Genomic DNA, 20,154 nt, shown 5'->3' with positions numbered 1-20,154 from the left:
GTCATAATGGTTTCTGGTTGTTCCACTGCAGTTTGTGCTCATAAACTGGCTGCTTCATAATGCACTGCCCCAACACAAAACTTCACTATGTGGAGCCACCCCGGAAAAGGTCTTTTCTTGGGTCAAACCCCAACCTGATAACAGACAAGAATTCATTAAATATGCCATGTAGTGTGGCATACATCAGTCTTGTATTTAAACACTGAACTGATCCAGAATACATTTTTGTCATAGTTATTGTAAGAAAAACTGACATCATGTAGTAAGAAGTCTGTTACACTTAATCTGGAACAGAAATCATGCTATAGAGGCACTATTGAATGGTTTTTAGATGGGGCAATAAAATACACACAAGATCCGTGTCAAAGTGCTTCTACATCTCCCACCTGAAGTTTCCAGAGTAGGGACCTTAAGCACTTACAGAAATTCACTCCACCTTTATTTTTTTTTTTACAACATTCATTATTTCAGCTTAATCAGTTTCAGTTCTCGCTTCAATATAGACAGATATTTGTAACATACAATATCAGAGGAGAAAAAAATGCTATGACCACTTTACGGGAAGGAACTAATCTCAAATGTTTCATTTGGATCCACAAGGAGACTTTGGGGAATAATGCAAAACTTTTTACCCTTCTGCAAACTTCTGTACAAGAGGAGAGGAAAACATTTTCATTTCACAGTGGTTTATAAAATAACCATAATCTGTTTATTCAGAAACAATGCTTTTTTCCAGAAGAAACAAACACTAGTAACAACTGCACTGACATGTATGCAAAGCCCCAGGCTATGATATTATCTAGAACAGTTAAGTACTACCCTACTACTATATGATGAGAATCATATTCTAACAATATCAGAGGATAAGTGTGCCGCAATCAAGCAGACACCAACACAGTCCTTTGAAAAGAAGGCAAGAAGTGAGTCACACTGCATCTTAAAGAAAGGATAAAGTGGGGTTTGTTTCCCTTTTTGTACTCAAACTTTTAGATTGTTTCAATACTCATACAAAGCAGTCTTTCAGGACAGAACATTAAAGTGCATTTTTCATAGTTTTCTTATTTGCTTAAGGTTCCAACATGGGCCATTTTGCTCTATGAGGACTGAGATCAAATTTAAGACTTAATAGCTACATAGGAAGTAGAAAAGAAATGATACTTGCAATTTAATTCCCATGTACATTTAATGTTCACCCACATAAAATCTAATTCTGCACAACTGTGAAGAAATATATAGGCAAAACACTAGACTTCATACCCAGTATCAAATCACTGCAGAATACTGACTCCATTCAAAAAGACAAAAAAAGACCCCAAAAAAGTAGCAAACCTCAGCCTTTAAATTAATCACTGCTATCAGAACATAGGTTCAGACATAAAGCCACAGGCAACTGACTGCACACGTAATTTTCCATAAACCTGTTATGTATGGGCAACTCACACCCCTAAACTTACCAACACTGCTCGTTCTTGAAATTTTCATTTCCAAGAATTTTAAAACTGCCTTTGCCACTCCTGCACTACAGGGAGCACTATGTGGTCAGTTGACCCAACATACCATCCCATGAAGAAGTCGGGTCATTCTCTCTGAGACCATGTTTATATCATGAAAGGCGTTTTCAGAGCCTTTTTTACCACACTGGTTAAGACTGCAGTTACTCAGAAAACTATCTGCAGAGAAGAAAATAAGAAAAAAAACCCACCCACAAACTCATAAAACTTTCACCCATTTTTCATCAAATTCACAAAAGTATCTCCTTAATAGGGTCTAACAGACTCCCACACTAAGACTTCTTTATTAATAGTGGTCCTCATCTTTATTTTAAAGACAATCTGCTGCTTATCAGGAATTTCTAAGTGATAAAAGCTGAGTATTAATCATATTTCCCTTAAAAATTCATTTTTATTTTTTAATGCTTTATGAAATGGCCCTCATATTTTCTGTTACGTTTCTCCTCTTTCTACTTAGCTTCTGTCTAAAGCACTGGTGGTTGCTATGGTAACTTTAGCTTTTTCCCCCACTGTTCATGCAGGTTTTCATCAAACCCAATGACTTTTTTTAATCTTATCTGCTCTATAACAATAGTTCCTTGACTAAGGTGCTATATACTGTACCAGATGAGAATCCTGGTATTTCACAGTAGTAACTGGAAAAATGATAAGTTTTGCTAAATTCTGAAAACTAGCAATTGAAGTGGGGCTTTTTAGGGGTTTTGCTTGTTTGTTTTTTAAATGCCTGAGTACATTTCTTTCTGTCTTTTGAGTATTTTCCAGGTAAAATATACTAATTAATAAACCAGTAAATGTAAGATAAAGCAATTTTTAAAAACAGTAACTCTTAAGGAACAAAAGACTTTCTTTGGTAACTTTATTTTGAAAGAAAATTAATCACTGTTGTTTCACGTAGATTAAGCAGGACACAACTAACCAAAACGAGAACTGCAGATTTCTGCACTACCACTGCAGATAAAAATCAGTTCAAATCTCCCTGTCACAAAAAAAATACTTCTGGTCACTTTAATGAAATATTTCTTAAGATTAGCACATAGTCTGTTACCAAGTTGGTCTATAACCTACAGGAAACAAACTGCATATGCCAACAAACAGATGAAGTATGTGCAAAGGCCAGAGCCACTTCCAAACACTCTTCACTAAGATTCTATTTAAAATCTATTTTGCCCAGAATATTGAAGTTTAGCTCTAAATTCTTCAATGCATATTCGTTCTTGAAGTTTTGCTTTTCCTTGAATTAATGCAAAGGAGATGTTCTCTTAATATTTTCTATAGGACAATGTCATATTTCTTTACTCCGGATAGGAAACACCTTCCATGAGCACTTACCACCTTACTCACAAAAAGTAACTCAAGCACAGGGATTCAGTCAGACTGAGCAGATTAAACAACTACACAAAATCCATCCAACATATAGGACTGAGAATTAAAAACATCGTTCCACACCAAGCTATTAGGAACAAACAGATTAACTACTTCATTCACTAAATCAGGTCCAAAAGTAGCATTCCTGGACTAAAGTTTTACTCGAATCTGGCCCCTAACCTTACTCTGTAAACAGGCAGGGCCATGCTGGAGGCAGTTTGGTCCAGTAGAGTAGGCTGTTGAAACAACCTCTGCTAAAATTAATTCACCTTTAATGCTGTCGTCCTCTTAAGCAATATCAATAATATGAGCAAAAAATAGTAAGGCTTTCCAAACTACGAAAATTACTATTTCATAGAATTCAACCCTGAGATTGATTTTGCATTAGTTTGTTTGGGGATGTGTTGCATTCAATACCCATTTGCCTCAACAATAATAATTCACCTTTTTATCATGTGTTATGAATATGGAAATTTTCCTTAATTTCAGGTTTTACAACCAGAAACACATTATGCTTATTGACCTGGGTAGACAAGTAACATGTATATTGCTGTTATTTCTGATTATATTGATTTCCTGATTCCCTCCTCCTCTATTAACTTTTTTCTGATTCAGTTTGAAAAGAAGCATACCTAAAAATTACTCTTTTATTTCACAAGGACAATTGCCAGTGAGAAAAAATAATCTACAATTTGCTACACTTCATTTCAGCAAATTTTTTTTCTTTTCAAATTTATTGTGAAGTTAGCTTTATTATATAATTATTCTTTTGTGCAATTCTGATTACAATTAGGAAAATACTAACTGCTAGATGAGCACAGTAGGCACAAAATGCATTAATACATTAATTATTCCCTGTTTCAATTTATATTACACTAGCTCTACTGAGACTTCAGTTTGTTACCATGTGCAGGTTGCATATTCATTCGACACATTAAAAGATGGTGGGATTTCCTCAGTAGGTGGGATTTCCTTTCTAATGATATCTATATCAGCCATAGTTTCTGCAGCTTTCTCTTATGCTCACAGCCAGATATAGGCAACAGTCGCATAGTGATTAGGTCTGTTCCATAACTGCATTTTATGATATAATCACTGACATGTAAAATGAGCTTTCCCGTTGCCCCCGCCCCGGCCCCCCACCCTTCTTTTTTTTTTTCCTATTCTCAATGTGTCTTCTAAAGCACTTCATTTTACGTTTGGGGAAAGAAACAGTTAGAAAACAGTAAGAAACAATTATCTAGGACATCTAAAACCTCATCTAAGTACCTCTTGCATGATGTACTACCATAAATAAACTCCATGTCACACTACTAATCACTATTATTCTAAGGCATCTCTTGCATTGATTATTACCAGCCATAAAACTCACATATGTGTACACAAAATTCAACACAGTGATAATGATAATCTTTCAAGAACTGCACTGTAATTTTAAATGCTTTATATTTAGTATTAGCTGAATTTAAGAACAGTCATAATTTGGCACATAATTACCAAATGACTCATGTATACTCTCTCACGGTGTTAAAAAAATGATTATGTTTGCATAAAACCCTGATAGTGCGATATAATAAGAATTTTGTGACCAGTAATGGAAGCCCTCTGTTTGCAGAATATGTACACCGCCAATACATTTCTTTTCCCCACACTCCATCACCAAACTGGAACCACATCCCACTCCGTAACCTTTTAACAGTCACCAGTGCTGCTGGAAGCATCCCCAAGAATGGCAACTGGGAAATCTGTTTTCATGGTGCTTCTTAAGATGTTTGCTCATTAGTAACTGAACAGACAAACACACATCACTTTAAATACAACAATTATTGCTATAAAATATTTAGAACAACCACTGACATAAACCACCTTTGAATCTATGGCATGAAAAGTCTTCCTGCCACAGCTAGTGTAATACTTTCTCCTGTCCTTCCTAAACTACTTTATAAACCCACAGATTAATATGCAGTCTAATATCTTTCAATAGTGCCATTAGATTTGCAAACCACATAGAAATATTCTGTTTTTAGGACAATTTTCCATTTAACCACATTTTTTGTGCACATTTTATACACAGTTTCCAGTTTTAAAACATTACAGCATAGTGCAGATTTATCTATTCTACAGATACACCGTATATTTTTATGGAGACATTTGTAAAAAATCCTAAGCACATAATAAGATAGAAGTCAGCTCAGAACATTTTATAATAAAGTACCTATTAGTAAAAACTGTATCAGAGGGAAACCACACACAAAGGGAAAAAGGAACTAGGGCACTCTATTTGACAGCTAAGGAAGAAACAGAGGTTACGTCCTCTATGGCTGAGATTTAGAGCAGTTTCACTTAGTGGCTGTTCTGCTCCAATTCCCCAGATAAAATTTAGACCTACAGCAAGCAGTCTTCATTCCTATTTTATTCTAGCGGGAAGTCATGGTTCAGACTCTTAAGTAACCAATAGAAAAAAAATACTAGTCAGTGGGGAACTATGAAGCTTAAATATTATGTTACAGTTAAATTGAGATAAACCTTACAGTAACTATAGGGTTCATTATATTCTCACAAACTAAAATGAGTCATAAATTGCTAAATATGTAGAGATGTAACTTTTGTCCTACTATTTCAAACAGAAAAATATTACTGAAATTTTAGAGCAGCTGAAACATGCCTATGGCAAAATGTCTCACTTGCAAGTAACACAGGACCAGAAATCATCCAGGAACACAAGTAACCCTTTCTGATTTTTATCTCATTTGAATTATTTAATACAATTATAATATTATATGCACTACCCCACCTGTCAAATTTAAATAGCTACTGTGGAACTACAGGAAAAACCTACACTTATCTGCTTCTTTCACAGTTTACACTTAAGCAGTCTTTCCAATTGCATAGAATATCTAACCATTCCTATCCTTCAAAGCACTGTGCTGCTCAGGAAGAAATTCAGATGTATAATCTCCAAGCCAGATTTGTCCCTAGTTTAGGAAAGCTTCTGCCAGCAGAACCGTCGCTCTGGACTGCAGTTCCAGGAAGGCAGCCATGGGGAAAACATATTGGCACCAAGCAGCCCCAGCCCTCCTGTCCTTCTAAGAGCCCATATGGGGTCTACGCAAACCGAAATGCAAGTCCTGCCATCCAGCAGGATGCCTTCAGCCACTCTGGCTAGAGCATCCTCGCCACAGATTAACTCTGCCCCCCTCCATGATACAGTGCCCTCGGTGAGGAGCAGAAAGACCATCTGTTCTCTCCTTGCAGTTAATCTCCCTCCCAGGGAGGGCAGCAGGCTCTGACATCACAGCAGAGTACAAGTTAAACAGTCTAACAAACTGCCTGGGACCAGCTACGGTACGGATACGTAAGGTGGGATGTGTATTTTAGTGGTTAACTCTGATACCCAATTTGGCTTTTCTAAGCAGAATAAATGAGCCCAGCTTTGGGTTAAGAACACGCAGTGTCCTAGGCCAGCAAACTCACTTTCAGTAATGGTTAACTTGATGGGGATACTCAGATTCCGAATGTTAAACGTGAATTCAAACTTTTTGCAGAGTAAGTACAAGAGGTAGCTCACTTCTGCAAAGTACCCTTCCACAACACCCTCTGAAGCTGTATTAATCCAAATGTCTGTCATTTATCATTCATATCACCGAAAAAGCAATAATCTAATAAACATTTTAAAATATTGAGATAAGAAATAAAAAAAGAGTGAAAACATACTATCTATCTAAAGGTTAGAATCTGTAGAATATTATTCTGCAAAATTAGCAGAGTTTTTCCTTATGCTTCAATTAATGTCTAAAATTGTACCAATACATGGCCAGTATTTTCCTCTGCATCTGGTCCCTGCAGAATTGTTTTTTTTGTATTTTTTACATAGCAATTATACAGAGAATTACACAGAAAATATCACTGTAAAATTAAGAATCCAGTAACGGGAGGCAGGAGAACGTTCCAACATAGTTAATTGTTTCAGTTTCTGATCAACCATGCCCTTAGCATTGGAACAAACTTGTACATCAGCTAGACTTCAGCAACAATTTTTTTTAACCAGTAGGAACAGAAACTTAAAAAAACTATCTTATAATTCAAGGAACTTGTGCTAAAGCAACTGTGAATATCAATACTCAATATTTATTCTTCCCTTCCCTGCAAGAAAGGAAATCCTACCCTCCACTGTGGTCTTGCCTTCTGTTGGCAACTACTGGATTGAACTGTTCATGCCTGAACACTCGGGAGGGAGACACACTCTCCCTCCCCAAATGTGCTCCTAAATCCTCATACTTGCCAGTCACCAGGATGCTATTCAGGTAATAGAGAATATATTAATATTCAGGTAATACAGAATATTAGAGCTGTCCCCTAATTCTGCATAGCACGTACAGAGTAAAAGCAGAATTGCCTAAACAATACTGATGGTTTCAATTCATATTTTTTGGAAGTCCAGTGAATCATTCCTGCATCCATAAGGAACACAGTTTGATTATATAAAAACTAGTCATTTCAGTTTGCAATGAAAATGTGTTTGTTCCATTTATGATACGAGAATATACTGTTTTCAGTGGTAATAAATTCTGATGCTGTATTACAAAATATGAATGCGCCTCTACACATATACACACATTAGGAAATTCCAGTTCATTTTGTGGAAGAGAAATCCTGCCTGTCTTTATGTTCCATCAGACCTCTAGGCAGACAACTAAGGGGTTTTCATGCCTTTTAGTTCTTTTTCAATATTATGTATATCTTTGGCCAATTTAGTCCTGCTTTTTTAGCAGTAACTGGCACAACAGAGATGAGCTGCCGCCATTCTATGAAAAGCTGAACATCCACAGTTGCAACTATATTCCCTTGCAGCCCCGGGAACCTCTAAATAGTTAACTGGAGCCAACTGAAGTAAGTTTGCTAGGATTCAAAAAGTAAAATGTATCCAACCCTTAAATAGCTATTCCTCCAACTCCCTTTGTATCCCACTTTCCTCTTTTTTCCTTTTTCCGCTTCAGGGGATGCAAAACACTCCATTGTGCTTCATTACTTTTTGTTTGTTTCTCCTGGTATTTACCAATACCAACCTTTCATGCAATCATGGCCTCCTGCCTGCAAAGATGCTGAATAAATCTCATTTTCTACTAAGTCCTTTGTTTACAGAATTACTTTCTTTTCCTGAAAGATCAATCTTACCACATAGATAATATTCTGCTGTCCTACAAATTTCATACAATAATCTTAGCAGTAGCTTGGGCACTTTGGTAGACATATTCAGCATCTGTTATTTCCCCTCCCACAGTTTCTATAGATTTCAGATACCCTTGACCAAGCACATAAAACAATCTCATTTTGTAAAGTAATATTAAACAGTGTTCAGCAAGCCATCTGTAAATCAACTTCTTTATGTGATCAGAATTGCCTTTTATAATCACCTCTAGTTTTCTTTCAATCCTTTGATGCAATTGTGACTTTCTTACTCTCCTATTGCCAGAAATTCGCACTGGTCTATTCAAACACCTAACTGGATAGAAAAGACGTGCCTAGCAATAATGCAATGCTTTTTTTTTTTTTTTTTTTTTGAGTTCAGCTTTTCTCCTCTCACAACTCACTCTTTTGCTAAAGAACTAGGGCCCTTAGCATGCTCACTACAAAGCACAGCTTCTCTGAGTGTAGTAGAGCCTTCAGAAATAAGCATGCAGGGAAACATCTTACTATCTTCCAGACCATCATGCAGCTTACCAAAATCAATAGGGCTTCCAAGGACTTGTATTTAAGTAGTAAATTTAATAGTTCTATGACAAGAGCTTTGGTCTACCAAATACCTGACTTGAGAAGAGTCTCTCCTACTGGGAGGGCTGGGAGATGCAGATAGAGATCATTTTATGGTCTTTTAGCCATCAGTTATATAAATGTGTTGTGAAGGCAGAATGCCCCTTGCTCCCCCACAGCTTTGGACAAGACATGAATTTTCAGTGGTAGAAATCTCTGACCATCTGGAAGGTAATCCCTCAGGCACTTAAAAAAAACAAGTGTAAGCTTTTTCACAATATCAAAACAGGGAAAGACTAAGAGCATTTGCATATGCCTTAATACCATGTTAAAAAAAAGAACAGTAATGTTGCTTGAGCCCCGGAGACTCAATAGTTATGTGCCCACATTCATTTCTGGGGCATAAGCAATGCTAACATACGCTTGGCCACTAAATTCCAAAGACCTAACAGTCCCATAATCACCGCTTCAAGCTGCCTGTTTGCTCTTTGCCCCCATTTTTTCTACCTCCTAGAAATTTTCTTCTTAATCATACAAAAAGCGTATCCTAACAAACAGCAGCAGCTCTGATACTTTTGACAGGAAGGAAGTAATAATAATAGAATTTTACTGACATTGTCATGCTATCTTAAAAGTGCTGAAAACATGCCAAAAATTACATTAAAATACTTCCTGGTCAGACTTATGCCAAATAGTACAACTGTTTGTGCGGTCGCCTTGAGTGGACATACAGTACACAACTACAGAAGCACTTCTAAGAACAGGCATTAATTTGCGTTTAGCCCCTGGACAGCAAAGGAAGAAGATCAAGCCAAGACCTCCATATAAAGAGCACTAGAAAGACTAATGAGCACTTCAGGAAACTAGAATTATAGAGCAGACCACTCAACCGCAAAGATAATAGCAGGTAAATATCACACAAGGGAGAAGAGGTGAAGAAGAAATAATGAGACAAAGTAAGAATACTACATAGGAAAGATGTAAAAATGAGCGGGTAAAGAAAATGAAATAAAAACTCTAGACTGAATATCCTATGACTTCTGGGTATTTACTTAAGACCTCCCTCTGAAACTGCCATGCAACAATTTTACACATTACTTGTTTATCACATAACAGTGCTAGGTCAACTGGCATATGCAAGTCACTTATGAAGAACACGTAGCTTCCAGACTTGATTCAAGATCTGAAGTTAACAAAAATATTGCTGTTGACTATCGTGTGCTTTACAGCACCTGTACAGACGAGGTTTGTTTTGATGTCAATGCCTATTAAAATTATACATAGGAATACCTATATGTAGGTTCAGCAAAGTAGCATTCTACTAAAAACAATGTGAAATAATAGAAACAGAACTTCATTCTAAGAGCCAAAGATTTCTCCTAGAAGTGCAGGATGCCACACAAATCCCCACTAGAAGTTGGAGGAAGAGGAAAAAATCATCTAAGACCGAAGAAAATCTGACTCAAGAACTATATTTTTGCAACAAAACATATTTTGTTACAAAAAACCCCCAAAGATCTGGCAAAAAGCAGGGTCAAAAAAAAGTTTTCAAATGAACAAATAATATATTGTTCAAAGTTGCTTTTTAAAATAGCTTGCTAAATAGAGACTGTAATTACCAAGCACAACACTTTAGTGTACTTAAAGTCTTCCCAACACAATTTATACCTGCAGCTCCTTTTGATATTGTTAAGCCATTGTTATTTACTTTATACTGATGTTATACTAGTGATATTGTACCCTCCTATATACTTTCTCCTACTATAGCCTTCATCTTAATTTTGGTTGCATTATCTTGAAAACTTCTTTTACACTAACAGGTATAGGAGTATATGTAGGAACTTCTTCACTTTGAGAGTGGCAGGGCACTGGAACAGGCTACCCAAAGAGGTGGTGGAGTCTCCATCCCTGGAGACATTCCAAACCCGCCTGGACAAGTTCCTGTGCAACCTGATCTAGGAGGACCTGCTTTGGCAGGGGGGTTGGACTAGATGATCTCCAGAGGTCCCTTCCAACCCCCTATCATTCTGTGATGTGCATATGTATATATTCGTCTACCCAGGCAAGCAAAGAAAAACCAAATATTCACAAAATACTTTAAGAAATATAGCAATAATATTTAACGGCAAGTATTAGTTCACCCATCCTTTTTCATTACTTGTAGTCTATTAAAACACACGTGGATCAAAAAATCCACAATTACAAATGTATTGTGCTATAACGCAAAGGCATTAGAGGAAAATATACTACATGTGTAACTGATTAATGTGTTTTGTGAAAAAAAAAAAATAAAATTAGTTAATCCATCTGACGATGTTCCCAGAAAAACAGTGCTACCTGGAATTAACAGCTTCATAAACCCACTGCCAATTCAATACAAATTAGTAAAGACCTGCTAATTTGTAACTACTTTTCCTATTTATACATTACTCTGAAACACGTTACATTTCCACAAGGTTTAAAGTTCAACTCCCCCTTTCCTCCCCCACCTAAAGCTATTTCAAACTATCATACAAAGGCGGGGGTGGGAAGAAGAAACCCCCCCACCCCAAGCCAGCCTCCCCGTCCCCATTCAGCCCCGTTGCACACCCCCGGGCCGCCGCTCGCCCGCTGCAAGGCCGCCACCTGCCGGCGCCCGCCCGGCACCGCCGCCGCCCGGCCCGGGGCTGGGACCCACCGACCCCCGGCACCGCAAATTGCTGTCACGGAACACATACAGCGGGTTCCGTCTTTCAAAGCCTTCACGCAAAGAGGGAGGGAGGCAAAACAAAAATGCAAACGAGAAGTGGGGATTTCTCGGGGAACAAGAGCTTTCAGAATTAGTCCTAAAAATGATCTGTAGTTCTTCCAAGTCTTACAAACCTGAGGCACCTGGTAAAAAAAAACGAGCACGACCTCTCAGAACAAACCCAGCCTTTTTTGTTTTAAGAAAAACCTGAGCTGAACTGCATTTACTAGTCAAAAAATTACCTATTGGTTCGCAAACCAAGGCCAGGCTGGACGGGGCTTTGAGCAAGCCAGTCTGGTGGGAGGTGTCCCTGCCCATGGCAGGGGGTTGGAACTCCATGATCTTTAAGGTTCCATCCAACTCTAACCATTCTATGATTCTACGATAAACTGGATCCCCATGGATTCAGGAACACAAAACAGGAGCTTTACTTACTACGCTCAAACAGAAAATAACTGGTGGAAAAGAAGAAAGGACAGGAAGGAGACAGAAAAGAGCCACTAACACAAAAAAAGGGGTAGATTGAGAGAACATTAGCTATTAACATACTGCAAATGAACCAATTACTCACAATTATTCTCTGTTACACAAGCTTCCTTTCTAACACAAGTGGCCGATTTATTTATTTTTAGGAGAACAGTCACTGCCAGCAGTAGCACAATTCTCCTTACAGAAGTATTAAATATGAAGCCCAATTCTCAAAAGCAATGAAACTAGGATGGTTTTATATGACGCTGTCTTTAATTCACATCTTACTACCCTCAAGAGAAACATTCATCCCAATTTTAACCAACGCTTTCCGCTGATACACATCTTTTCCTCATGACAGGAGCTGAAAAGGGGAAGTGTTCCAACTGGCTGTAGAGTTACAACCCAAGTTTAAGAGCCAGACTTCTAATTTATCAGATATACTAAACTCTGCAAGGCTCCTTCTCTAAGGATGTAGGATTTCTTCTACTCCTTAATGTTTACTTTTTGCTCTTTCATGGGGATTTAGACAAAATAGAATCAGCTGAAGCCCCAGAACCCCTAGACTGTCAGGTTTTGTGCTAAAATTGGCAGCTACAAACCCAGTCAGGACTGCGGCAGCCACAGAACCAGCCCTTTGAAGTGAACACAGCTTAGATTGAAACTGTTATAAAGACAGGAGCAGCAGAGGATTCTTCTTTTTATTTTTTTAAAGCTTTAACTCACCAATATTCACCTACTACTACGGGGATAGAGAGAAAGAAAGCCTCTTCTTTTACTTAATTACTAGTTGTTTCTTTGTACGAGTCTCAGCCAAAGCCAAAGGAAACTTCAAAGGCCTCAGTCGTCAAATGTCACGGCTGGTGCTCAATGTGAAACTGCCAGCTCTGATCTGGCTGCGCGGCTACAGCTCACGCCGAGCCTGGGAGCGGATCCGGAGTAGGAAGTAATTGCTAAGCAATTGGGTAACAACAGAACAAAGTTGTGTTGAAAAGATTTGGCAAAGTAACAGCAGTGGGTTAGATGAAAACTTGAAGAGCCTGCCAGCAGTACCATCCCAATACGTGGACATGCCTCACGTGACGGCATCTTCTTTACTCATTATCTGCGTAATCAGTGGTTTACCTCTTTTGCTCGTTTGTTTTTTAATGCCCTTATCTACACGTATGACACTTGCAACTTTCAAACAAACAAACCTAATGCGGACTACTTAACACTCTGACAGAGAGTTGAGGTCTGTATTTCATTTTCTGGTTATATGCTGCAACAGAAATATTCTGTAGCATTCTACTGCCACCAGTGTGTAAAGGGAAAAGAAAACTTGTATCAAGCTAGCATTGAGGAAAGAATAAAACAATAAGGAAATGATTCATAAAGGAATGAGGCCAAGAGACTGTATCAAATATTAAACCAATAAAATCTCTACAAATTATCTCTTAGGAAAAAAAAAAAAGTAACTGGAATGCAACACAGAAAAAAGCAAAAAACAAGATTCGGCATAGATTGTCAGAATAAAAAGAGATCTGCACACTCAGTAATCAATGTAATACATAAAAATTTATACTAGTGATCTATCAGATACTTCCTGGTAAATTCTTCGTGCAAACCCTTAAGGGGCACAAGTTCAAGTCTACTTGACTTTTTTTCCTTCTTCTCAAAGGCTTTTCAAATACTAGGCATGAACAAGATTATTCATGACTAATTTGGAAGGGTTATTAATATTTAATAAGCTTGGTTTCGATCTCTCCCAGTGATACCCAAATGACTGAACCAGGCTGTGCTAGCCCCATCTTTCCCTAGCTATTTTAGGCAAGAGCGCAATCTGGGGTGTCAACAGCCACCACATTCCTAAAAGGCACAGAATGGTTTAACTAACACTAAGGAGGTTAAGAAGATGCACTCCCATTCTTTCATTGAAGGGTTATTCTTATATTAATTTGAGACAATCTGGGTAATAGGTATTCGAAGATCACACTATTTGTGAAACGTTCTGACTTCTTAACACCCTCAGAAATAGATGTGTGTAACGTTTATAATATTCTTTAAATAAAACCAGAGTAACTAGTATTTGCAGAGCAGACCTTCCAAAACTACATTTTTAAAAAACATTAAATTTTTAACTAATAAATTAACTTCAGGCTATAACTCTTAAATTTGTTATAGCAAAACAGATCCATCATACCAAGAGATACTGACCTCAGAATTCTGTTTAAGGAATTTATTAAGCACTCAACACCACTATCTATACAACTATACTACAGTTTTCCAGCACTTTTCTACAAAGTCCATAGTTTCTTCTCCATTAAAAACACATTCCCTATAAACTCTTCCAAAGCAGTAACAAGAAATTGAGAACTGAAGTATTTTTTTTGGAAAATTGTACCTGGATAGAGGGCAATGAATAACTTACTGTTTTACACGAGACCACTTAAAAATGGTCATACATGTTACAGACACGAGGCAGTATTCCATAAGCTGCTGCTGTGTGCTTCTGCTCCTACATGTACACGTTCTCAAAGATTCCCTCAAGCTAAAGGAGAACTATTCAGCTATTAAACCAGAATGTTCCCATCCCTTCCAATTTCACAGATTTAAATTAACTGGAATTGCCATGATAACGTATTACAGCTTCCATTAAATATCAGAACATTTCGCAAGAACAATATTCCTCTCTGCGCCTGAGTGCCCGTTGCTCAACATTGCTTCCACATGCCCAATTCAGTAGTGTGTCAGATACCTAAAAACCCCTCACAAATTGGCTCCAAACTAACTAAAAAATAAAAGCTGAAAATCCCAACCAGTCATTTCCTGTTTCAGAACAGTAGTGTCATCCAAAACCTCTTTCTCCTTTTAATTGTCCACAAATTCGAAACCCACATGGGTATGTTTTCATCATGGTTTTTGACTGGCAAAACATCCATTATTTGCCAAAAGCTTTTTTATTCTTCAGAGAAAAAAACAAATTTAGCATCACTAAGTACTGTTCCAAACTAGGAAGTCACAAAATTAGCTTCAGGTATATATGGTTAGTACTAATGTGCATGATACAGATAAAAATACAGTATGAAAATAAAACATGAAACACACTAAACCATGTAGGATATTTTTAATTATGATGACCAGAGTTACTGTTATCATTAAAATTAATAAAGCTGCTATCCACTAACTTGTTCTTTGATTTGAGCAAAAGTAAACAAAAAGATAGACAATAATTTACATAAATTTATGTCTTGAAAAATATCTCATCCCTGTTACAGCAGACTATTTCAGTCTTTCTTTTTTTTTTTTCCCCTCCTAAAGGACTGTATCATGAAACACAAAAGATGCAACAGAGATGGAAGTACAATACCAAATAAACTCTACAAGCACATCTTCCTTCCCATGTTCCCAATAGGTGGCAACAGAATACCAAAAATACACAGTTTATAATTCTTTCTTTATCCACAAAGTAATGGAAGCCCTGTCACAGCTTCTATCAATGAACTTCCACCAGCAATTCTATTCAAATGAATCACTGCATTTCAGCAACAGAAATTCTCAGGACAGTTAATGTCAAAAGCCACAGAATTCACAGAACAAGAACAAAGCATTTATTAAAATGCTAGTGGTTATAAAACAACTAACCGTTGGCTTATTTTCAGAGCTTAAGTGAGGGAGTAAACTATTACAAACAGGAATTGACAGTAAGAAAATGTGTCTGCACATTAAAGAAGAAATGCTAAGGAAGAAAGAAAATTTTAGAGTAATTTTTTTTTATTGTTGACACCCACACCTTGGTCTATAGCAGTATTTATTTACAAGCCTGAATAAAGTAGTGACAATTTTTAAACAGAAAATTTTCAGCTAACAAACCCAACTTTATCAGTAGCAGCAGGTCCGTACTAACTCCCTGATTCTTTGTAAGAAATGACAGGAAATCGGAGTTCTTTCCTTAACAGTTATACGACTTACTTGTTTCTGTGGTATAGAGCTATATAAATCAAGTCTAAACAGTGACTACTTACTCGCTTTCAAAACCAGCTAAGTCACGGTCCAAAGAAATTGTCTCTGCTGTAATTTCCACCTTTCTCACACTGCCGAAGAAGTCTGTTATCAGAACGTTTTGAGGGTCCCGCTGAAAGAGATCAGTTCGGTGCCCAGGTGTGGAAACGCATAAACTTTTTGGACAGACCTGAAACTGAAAACCAAGATGGACAATTACATCCTGTCCCTTATTCATCAATAGTCTTTACATAAACTTTCCAAAATGAAATTGCTATAAAAAGAAAGATAAATGCCACACATAACCTGCATTAATTTCAGTACAAGCCCGACAGCTGAAAAAAATGATTGAACAAAAACATTAAAAGGCATAAACATCTTGATTATGCATTTCAGAAAACCTTTATCCTCACAATTACGCTGTTTGAATTCAGAAATGCTTCTGTGAAAGCCAACCATCAATTACGTCTAATTGATTAAATGCACAAATGTATTTCTGAATATAGATGCAGCAATGCTGCTATAACCATCCAAAAAACGCAAGTGGTTATAAATTCTTCATATTTACCAAAGGGAGGCAGGCAAGATAAAGCAAGCTTTGATAAGTAGCTAATAGTAAAGGCTTCATAAAGAAGCAAGAATTTACATTTTAATTGAAAAGAAAAAATGTCCTGGTCTTATTTCTAGTTTACAGCCTGCAAATTAATGCAGAATTAGGATCTTCAAATATCAAAGGTGGTTTATGTACATTAAGTTCACAGAGACATCCTGTAAAACCTATACATTAGTTATATACCTTATTATTTATTTTACCTATGTATTTTGTCTACATATCAGATCCTCTATATCCATCACACACTGCAACTCCTGGAAGACAAAACCAGCACTAACAAACTGGACTCAATGGACTCAATACTGTATAAAGGTACATTTGCAGAAAATGAGCAGATGTAACAGTGACAGATCTGACACATTTAGAGTATCTGACAAAACAGCACACCTATTAAATAACAAGATTGGTACATACCCAGCAGATATTCAAGGCAAAACCAATGCATTCTGGACACAATGCCTTTTTTGCACAAGTCCTACCACACTTGTCACAAAAGTCTCTAATATTCCCCATCTGGATAGATTCCTTCTTTCAAGGGATCTTGTAATGCACATGATGTAATATAATAACTTGTTTGCACTTTTATTAATAATGCTACATAGCTTAAATTGCCAAGAAATGCAGCCCAAGGCCTCACTCTCTCTAGCCTCCTTGACAAGCTTGGAAAGCTGAGATCATGTCTCAATCCTTAGAAGGCACTTCACAACCAAACACACTCCTACGAGCCACGGGAGCCACACACACACCCCTGCTACACAGAGGCACTGGCTCTACAGTGCTGTGGACGGTTTCATGAGCAAATATTGCTGTCCATTCAACTTACTATTGTCCATTCCGAGTGATTTTCACAAACGGGTCCATCAGTCACTGGACCTAGAGCTCATGTACCTAACTACATCATGGGTCAGCTCTTAGAAGGTTACACTCTTAAGACAAAATCACAGGTCCTAATTAGGTCAATGCAGATGCAGCCTCAATTATCCCAGATTATGACTGACAAAACCTGTGAGTTTCAGCCCATAGTTCCTAGCAGAAATTCTGTGCTCAACCTGACAAAGAACGCATGGGCTTGTGCTGCTCCTTCTCCTAGGACAAGAGCCTACATTTAAAAAGTTTCCCAGAGAGGAAACAATGTACCTGGTTTTCTTCATAGAGGATCTCCTCATTTCTCCTTTTTGCTCCATTACAGTTTCTCTTTCATACCTTGTCTTTTTCATCTAAGCCCGGAAGCAGACAGCATTAGGCTGCTGGTCCAGGGAGACTTCAGCTCACTTTCACCTTTACCTTAATTGAAGCATACAAGCACACATAACCACTGAACTCTTTTTTTAATGATTCCCAACTCTCTTGGCAGAGTATCACACAGCTGCTAAAGAAAAGACAGGGGCAGATGAAATCTGTTATCCTCCCTGTGAAGTGAAAATGAACTAGACTCATCAGCATCACGCTTCCCAAAGCCACTTGTCAATGCGCACAAACCCTCTTAAGTTTCAGTTTCACCAAAGTGCAATCAATTTTCTTCAACTCTGCTCCAATGAAGGGCACAAACATAAAAAAAAAAAAGTCTCTGAAGTTATAAAAGCTAAGTATTTGTTTTAATCCTGCTATTTGATGCATAAATCTATGCTGCAGTTATACCTTTAAGTCTCTCTTCTAAGCTCTCAAGAGTGTAAATGTCCCAAAAACAACTGCATCAGCACTGGAAGTGGGAAATTTATACTGTACCTAACTATTTCTAACCTCTCCCACAACAATTCCCTACCATAAGAAGTTGAGATTAATCTCGAACAAAAACATGCAATGGTACTGAGAAGACGACTTCAGTATTAAGAATCTATCCATCCAGTATCAGTGTGAGAAAAGAAAGACCACACAGCAATTATCACAGCAGACTAACACCAATAACTGAGGTCTTCTGACAAAAAAAAGAAAAGGCAAACACTGGCTAGATGAAACACATTTGTTCATATCTTATTTTAAAAAACTTGGAAAAATCAACATACTATTCAAATAAAGCTAAACACTTCCCCAGAATAGGAACTTTATTATCTTGAATTTTCTTAACATCATTTTTAGCTATTTTATGACAAATAATATCTCATTTAGAAATTTATTTGAATCTTATTTTAAAAGTTCAGATGTGTGACATTTCAATTTAGTCTTTACTTTTTTGGAATTGTGATCAAGCAGAAAGTCAGTCATTTGCACAGCTTTTTTCTATCCCTTAGCAACACAGATGGAGCAGGTGGGGAGTAGGTGGAGTGGATTATGAAAAAAGATGTCTCATTCTTTGCAGGAATGCAATATCCAAATCTTAGGTGGATGTGAAGAGAAGCTGTTTTAAGAGTGGTTGGAGAAAAGTAAAGAGGTGATGGGATAGAAGCAGTGTAACAAATACACCCTACCTCTAAAAGAGCAGACATTTGACATATGAAAAGATCAGAAAACTAAATATTAGCTAATAATTTTAAAGCTAGTTAGTGAGCCACTTAATACGTTATCGTGAGTTTTGAAAGCATTAACTTTAAAAAAAATCAGACTTGGATAAGCGGTGTATCTTTGCTCTTAAACCAGCACAACACTAAGTGCATTCCTGTGCCAAAGTACCCGCTATAACTGTTGGCACTAAATAGGCTTATATCCTTACCACCGACTAACACCATGTCATCTGGGAACGCTAAGATGAAAGCCTGAAAAGCACCAACTCAAAATCAGGAGGTCATGTTTTCTGAAATATGTGCATATTAGGATTCAGTACATGATCATCACAAATCATGATGTATTTGGGTCCATTCTCTTCGCTTCCCAGAGCGACAATAAGCAGACTGATAACATACTATGACTTACATGATGTAAGGAATTTACCAGTATGGGGTAACTTCCCACAGCTCTTCCTGAGCATTTGTCATATAGGAAAAAAAAAAAAACCAACCAAAAAACAAAAAACCACAAGGGAGAATGTCTAGATATCTTTGACAAAGAGCTCAAAAGGTAAACTGCTGGCCAAGCTAACAAATTTTCCCAACAACTGGATTAGTATCTAGCTGACTAGACTAATCACACCACTTCCCAGATGGTGTCTTATACAGTAGAAATCACTGTTCATTTTTTATGACTTTTTTTAACATCCCTTCATTTTCTGGTTTACAGAATAGAGTTCTACAATGCTGTCTGAATGAACTGGCTAGAAGACACTTCATCAATAAAGAGATTGCATATTCTTCTTTAACAAGATTTATTTTAAAGTTATCTGTATCCCATGATCAGAAGGCATTAAATTACAGGACAGAATTCCATTCCCATGCTAGTAAAAGAGTCTTGAATCTTAGTCACTGAATCAATTCTGTATCAACATAAAAATCTGTTAAGTGTGGGCTGTTTAGAGTGAATTCTACTACACATCTAGCAGCCAGGATAACACCATCCTCTGTAGACAGGGGGTGGCAGAAAACTTTTGAGCAGCTGCTCCTTTTACAGAAATGAATCAAAGACAATGTGTTCTGTAAGTGGTGACTCTGAGATCACTGACACAGCATGTCAGGATTTACAGCTACAAGGCACCAAAGCACAGCTTATTACTACAATAAAACTAGTATTGCAACAGGTATCAAGGGTTAATATAGTAAGTAAAATATGTTCACTTTTTAAGTCATCTCACCAGTGTATACATCTGTTAGAGGCATTTTCATACATTTTGTCATAGGTTATCTGGTTGCGGGTTGTTAGTTTTTTCTCTT

The 20,154-nt window shown here is 37.3% G+C and overlaps 1 protein-coding gene across 2 annotated transcripts in view; it reads right to left on the bottom strand.

The window, feature by feature from the left end:
* The window catches only part of PIGK (phosphatidylinositol glycan anchor biosynthesis class K), a 70,506-nt gene that overhangs the window by 38,677 nt on the left and 11,675 nt on the right, over positions 1-20,154 (bottom strand). For both annotated transcript variants that reach the window (XM_074152003.1, XM_074152002.1), the window contains one exon: positions 15,828-16,000. In XM_074152003.1, coding sequence (XP_074008104.1) covers positions 15,828-16,000 — 173 coding nt within the window. The remainder of the gene's footprint in view (positions 1-15,827; positions 16,001-20,154) is intronic.

The sequence above is a fragment of the Numenius arquata genome, chromosome 8 (genome assembly GCF_964106895.1).
Source record: "Numenius arquata chromosome 8, bNumArq3.hap1.1, whole genome shotgun sequence".
Lineage (NCBI taxonomy): Eukaryota > Metazoa > Chordata > Aves > Charadriiformes > Scolopacidae > Numenius > Numenius arquata.
The sequence above is the reverse complement of the archived record's forward strand: the minus strand, read 5'-3'. Positions and strand labels throughout refer to the sequence as shown.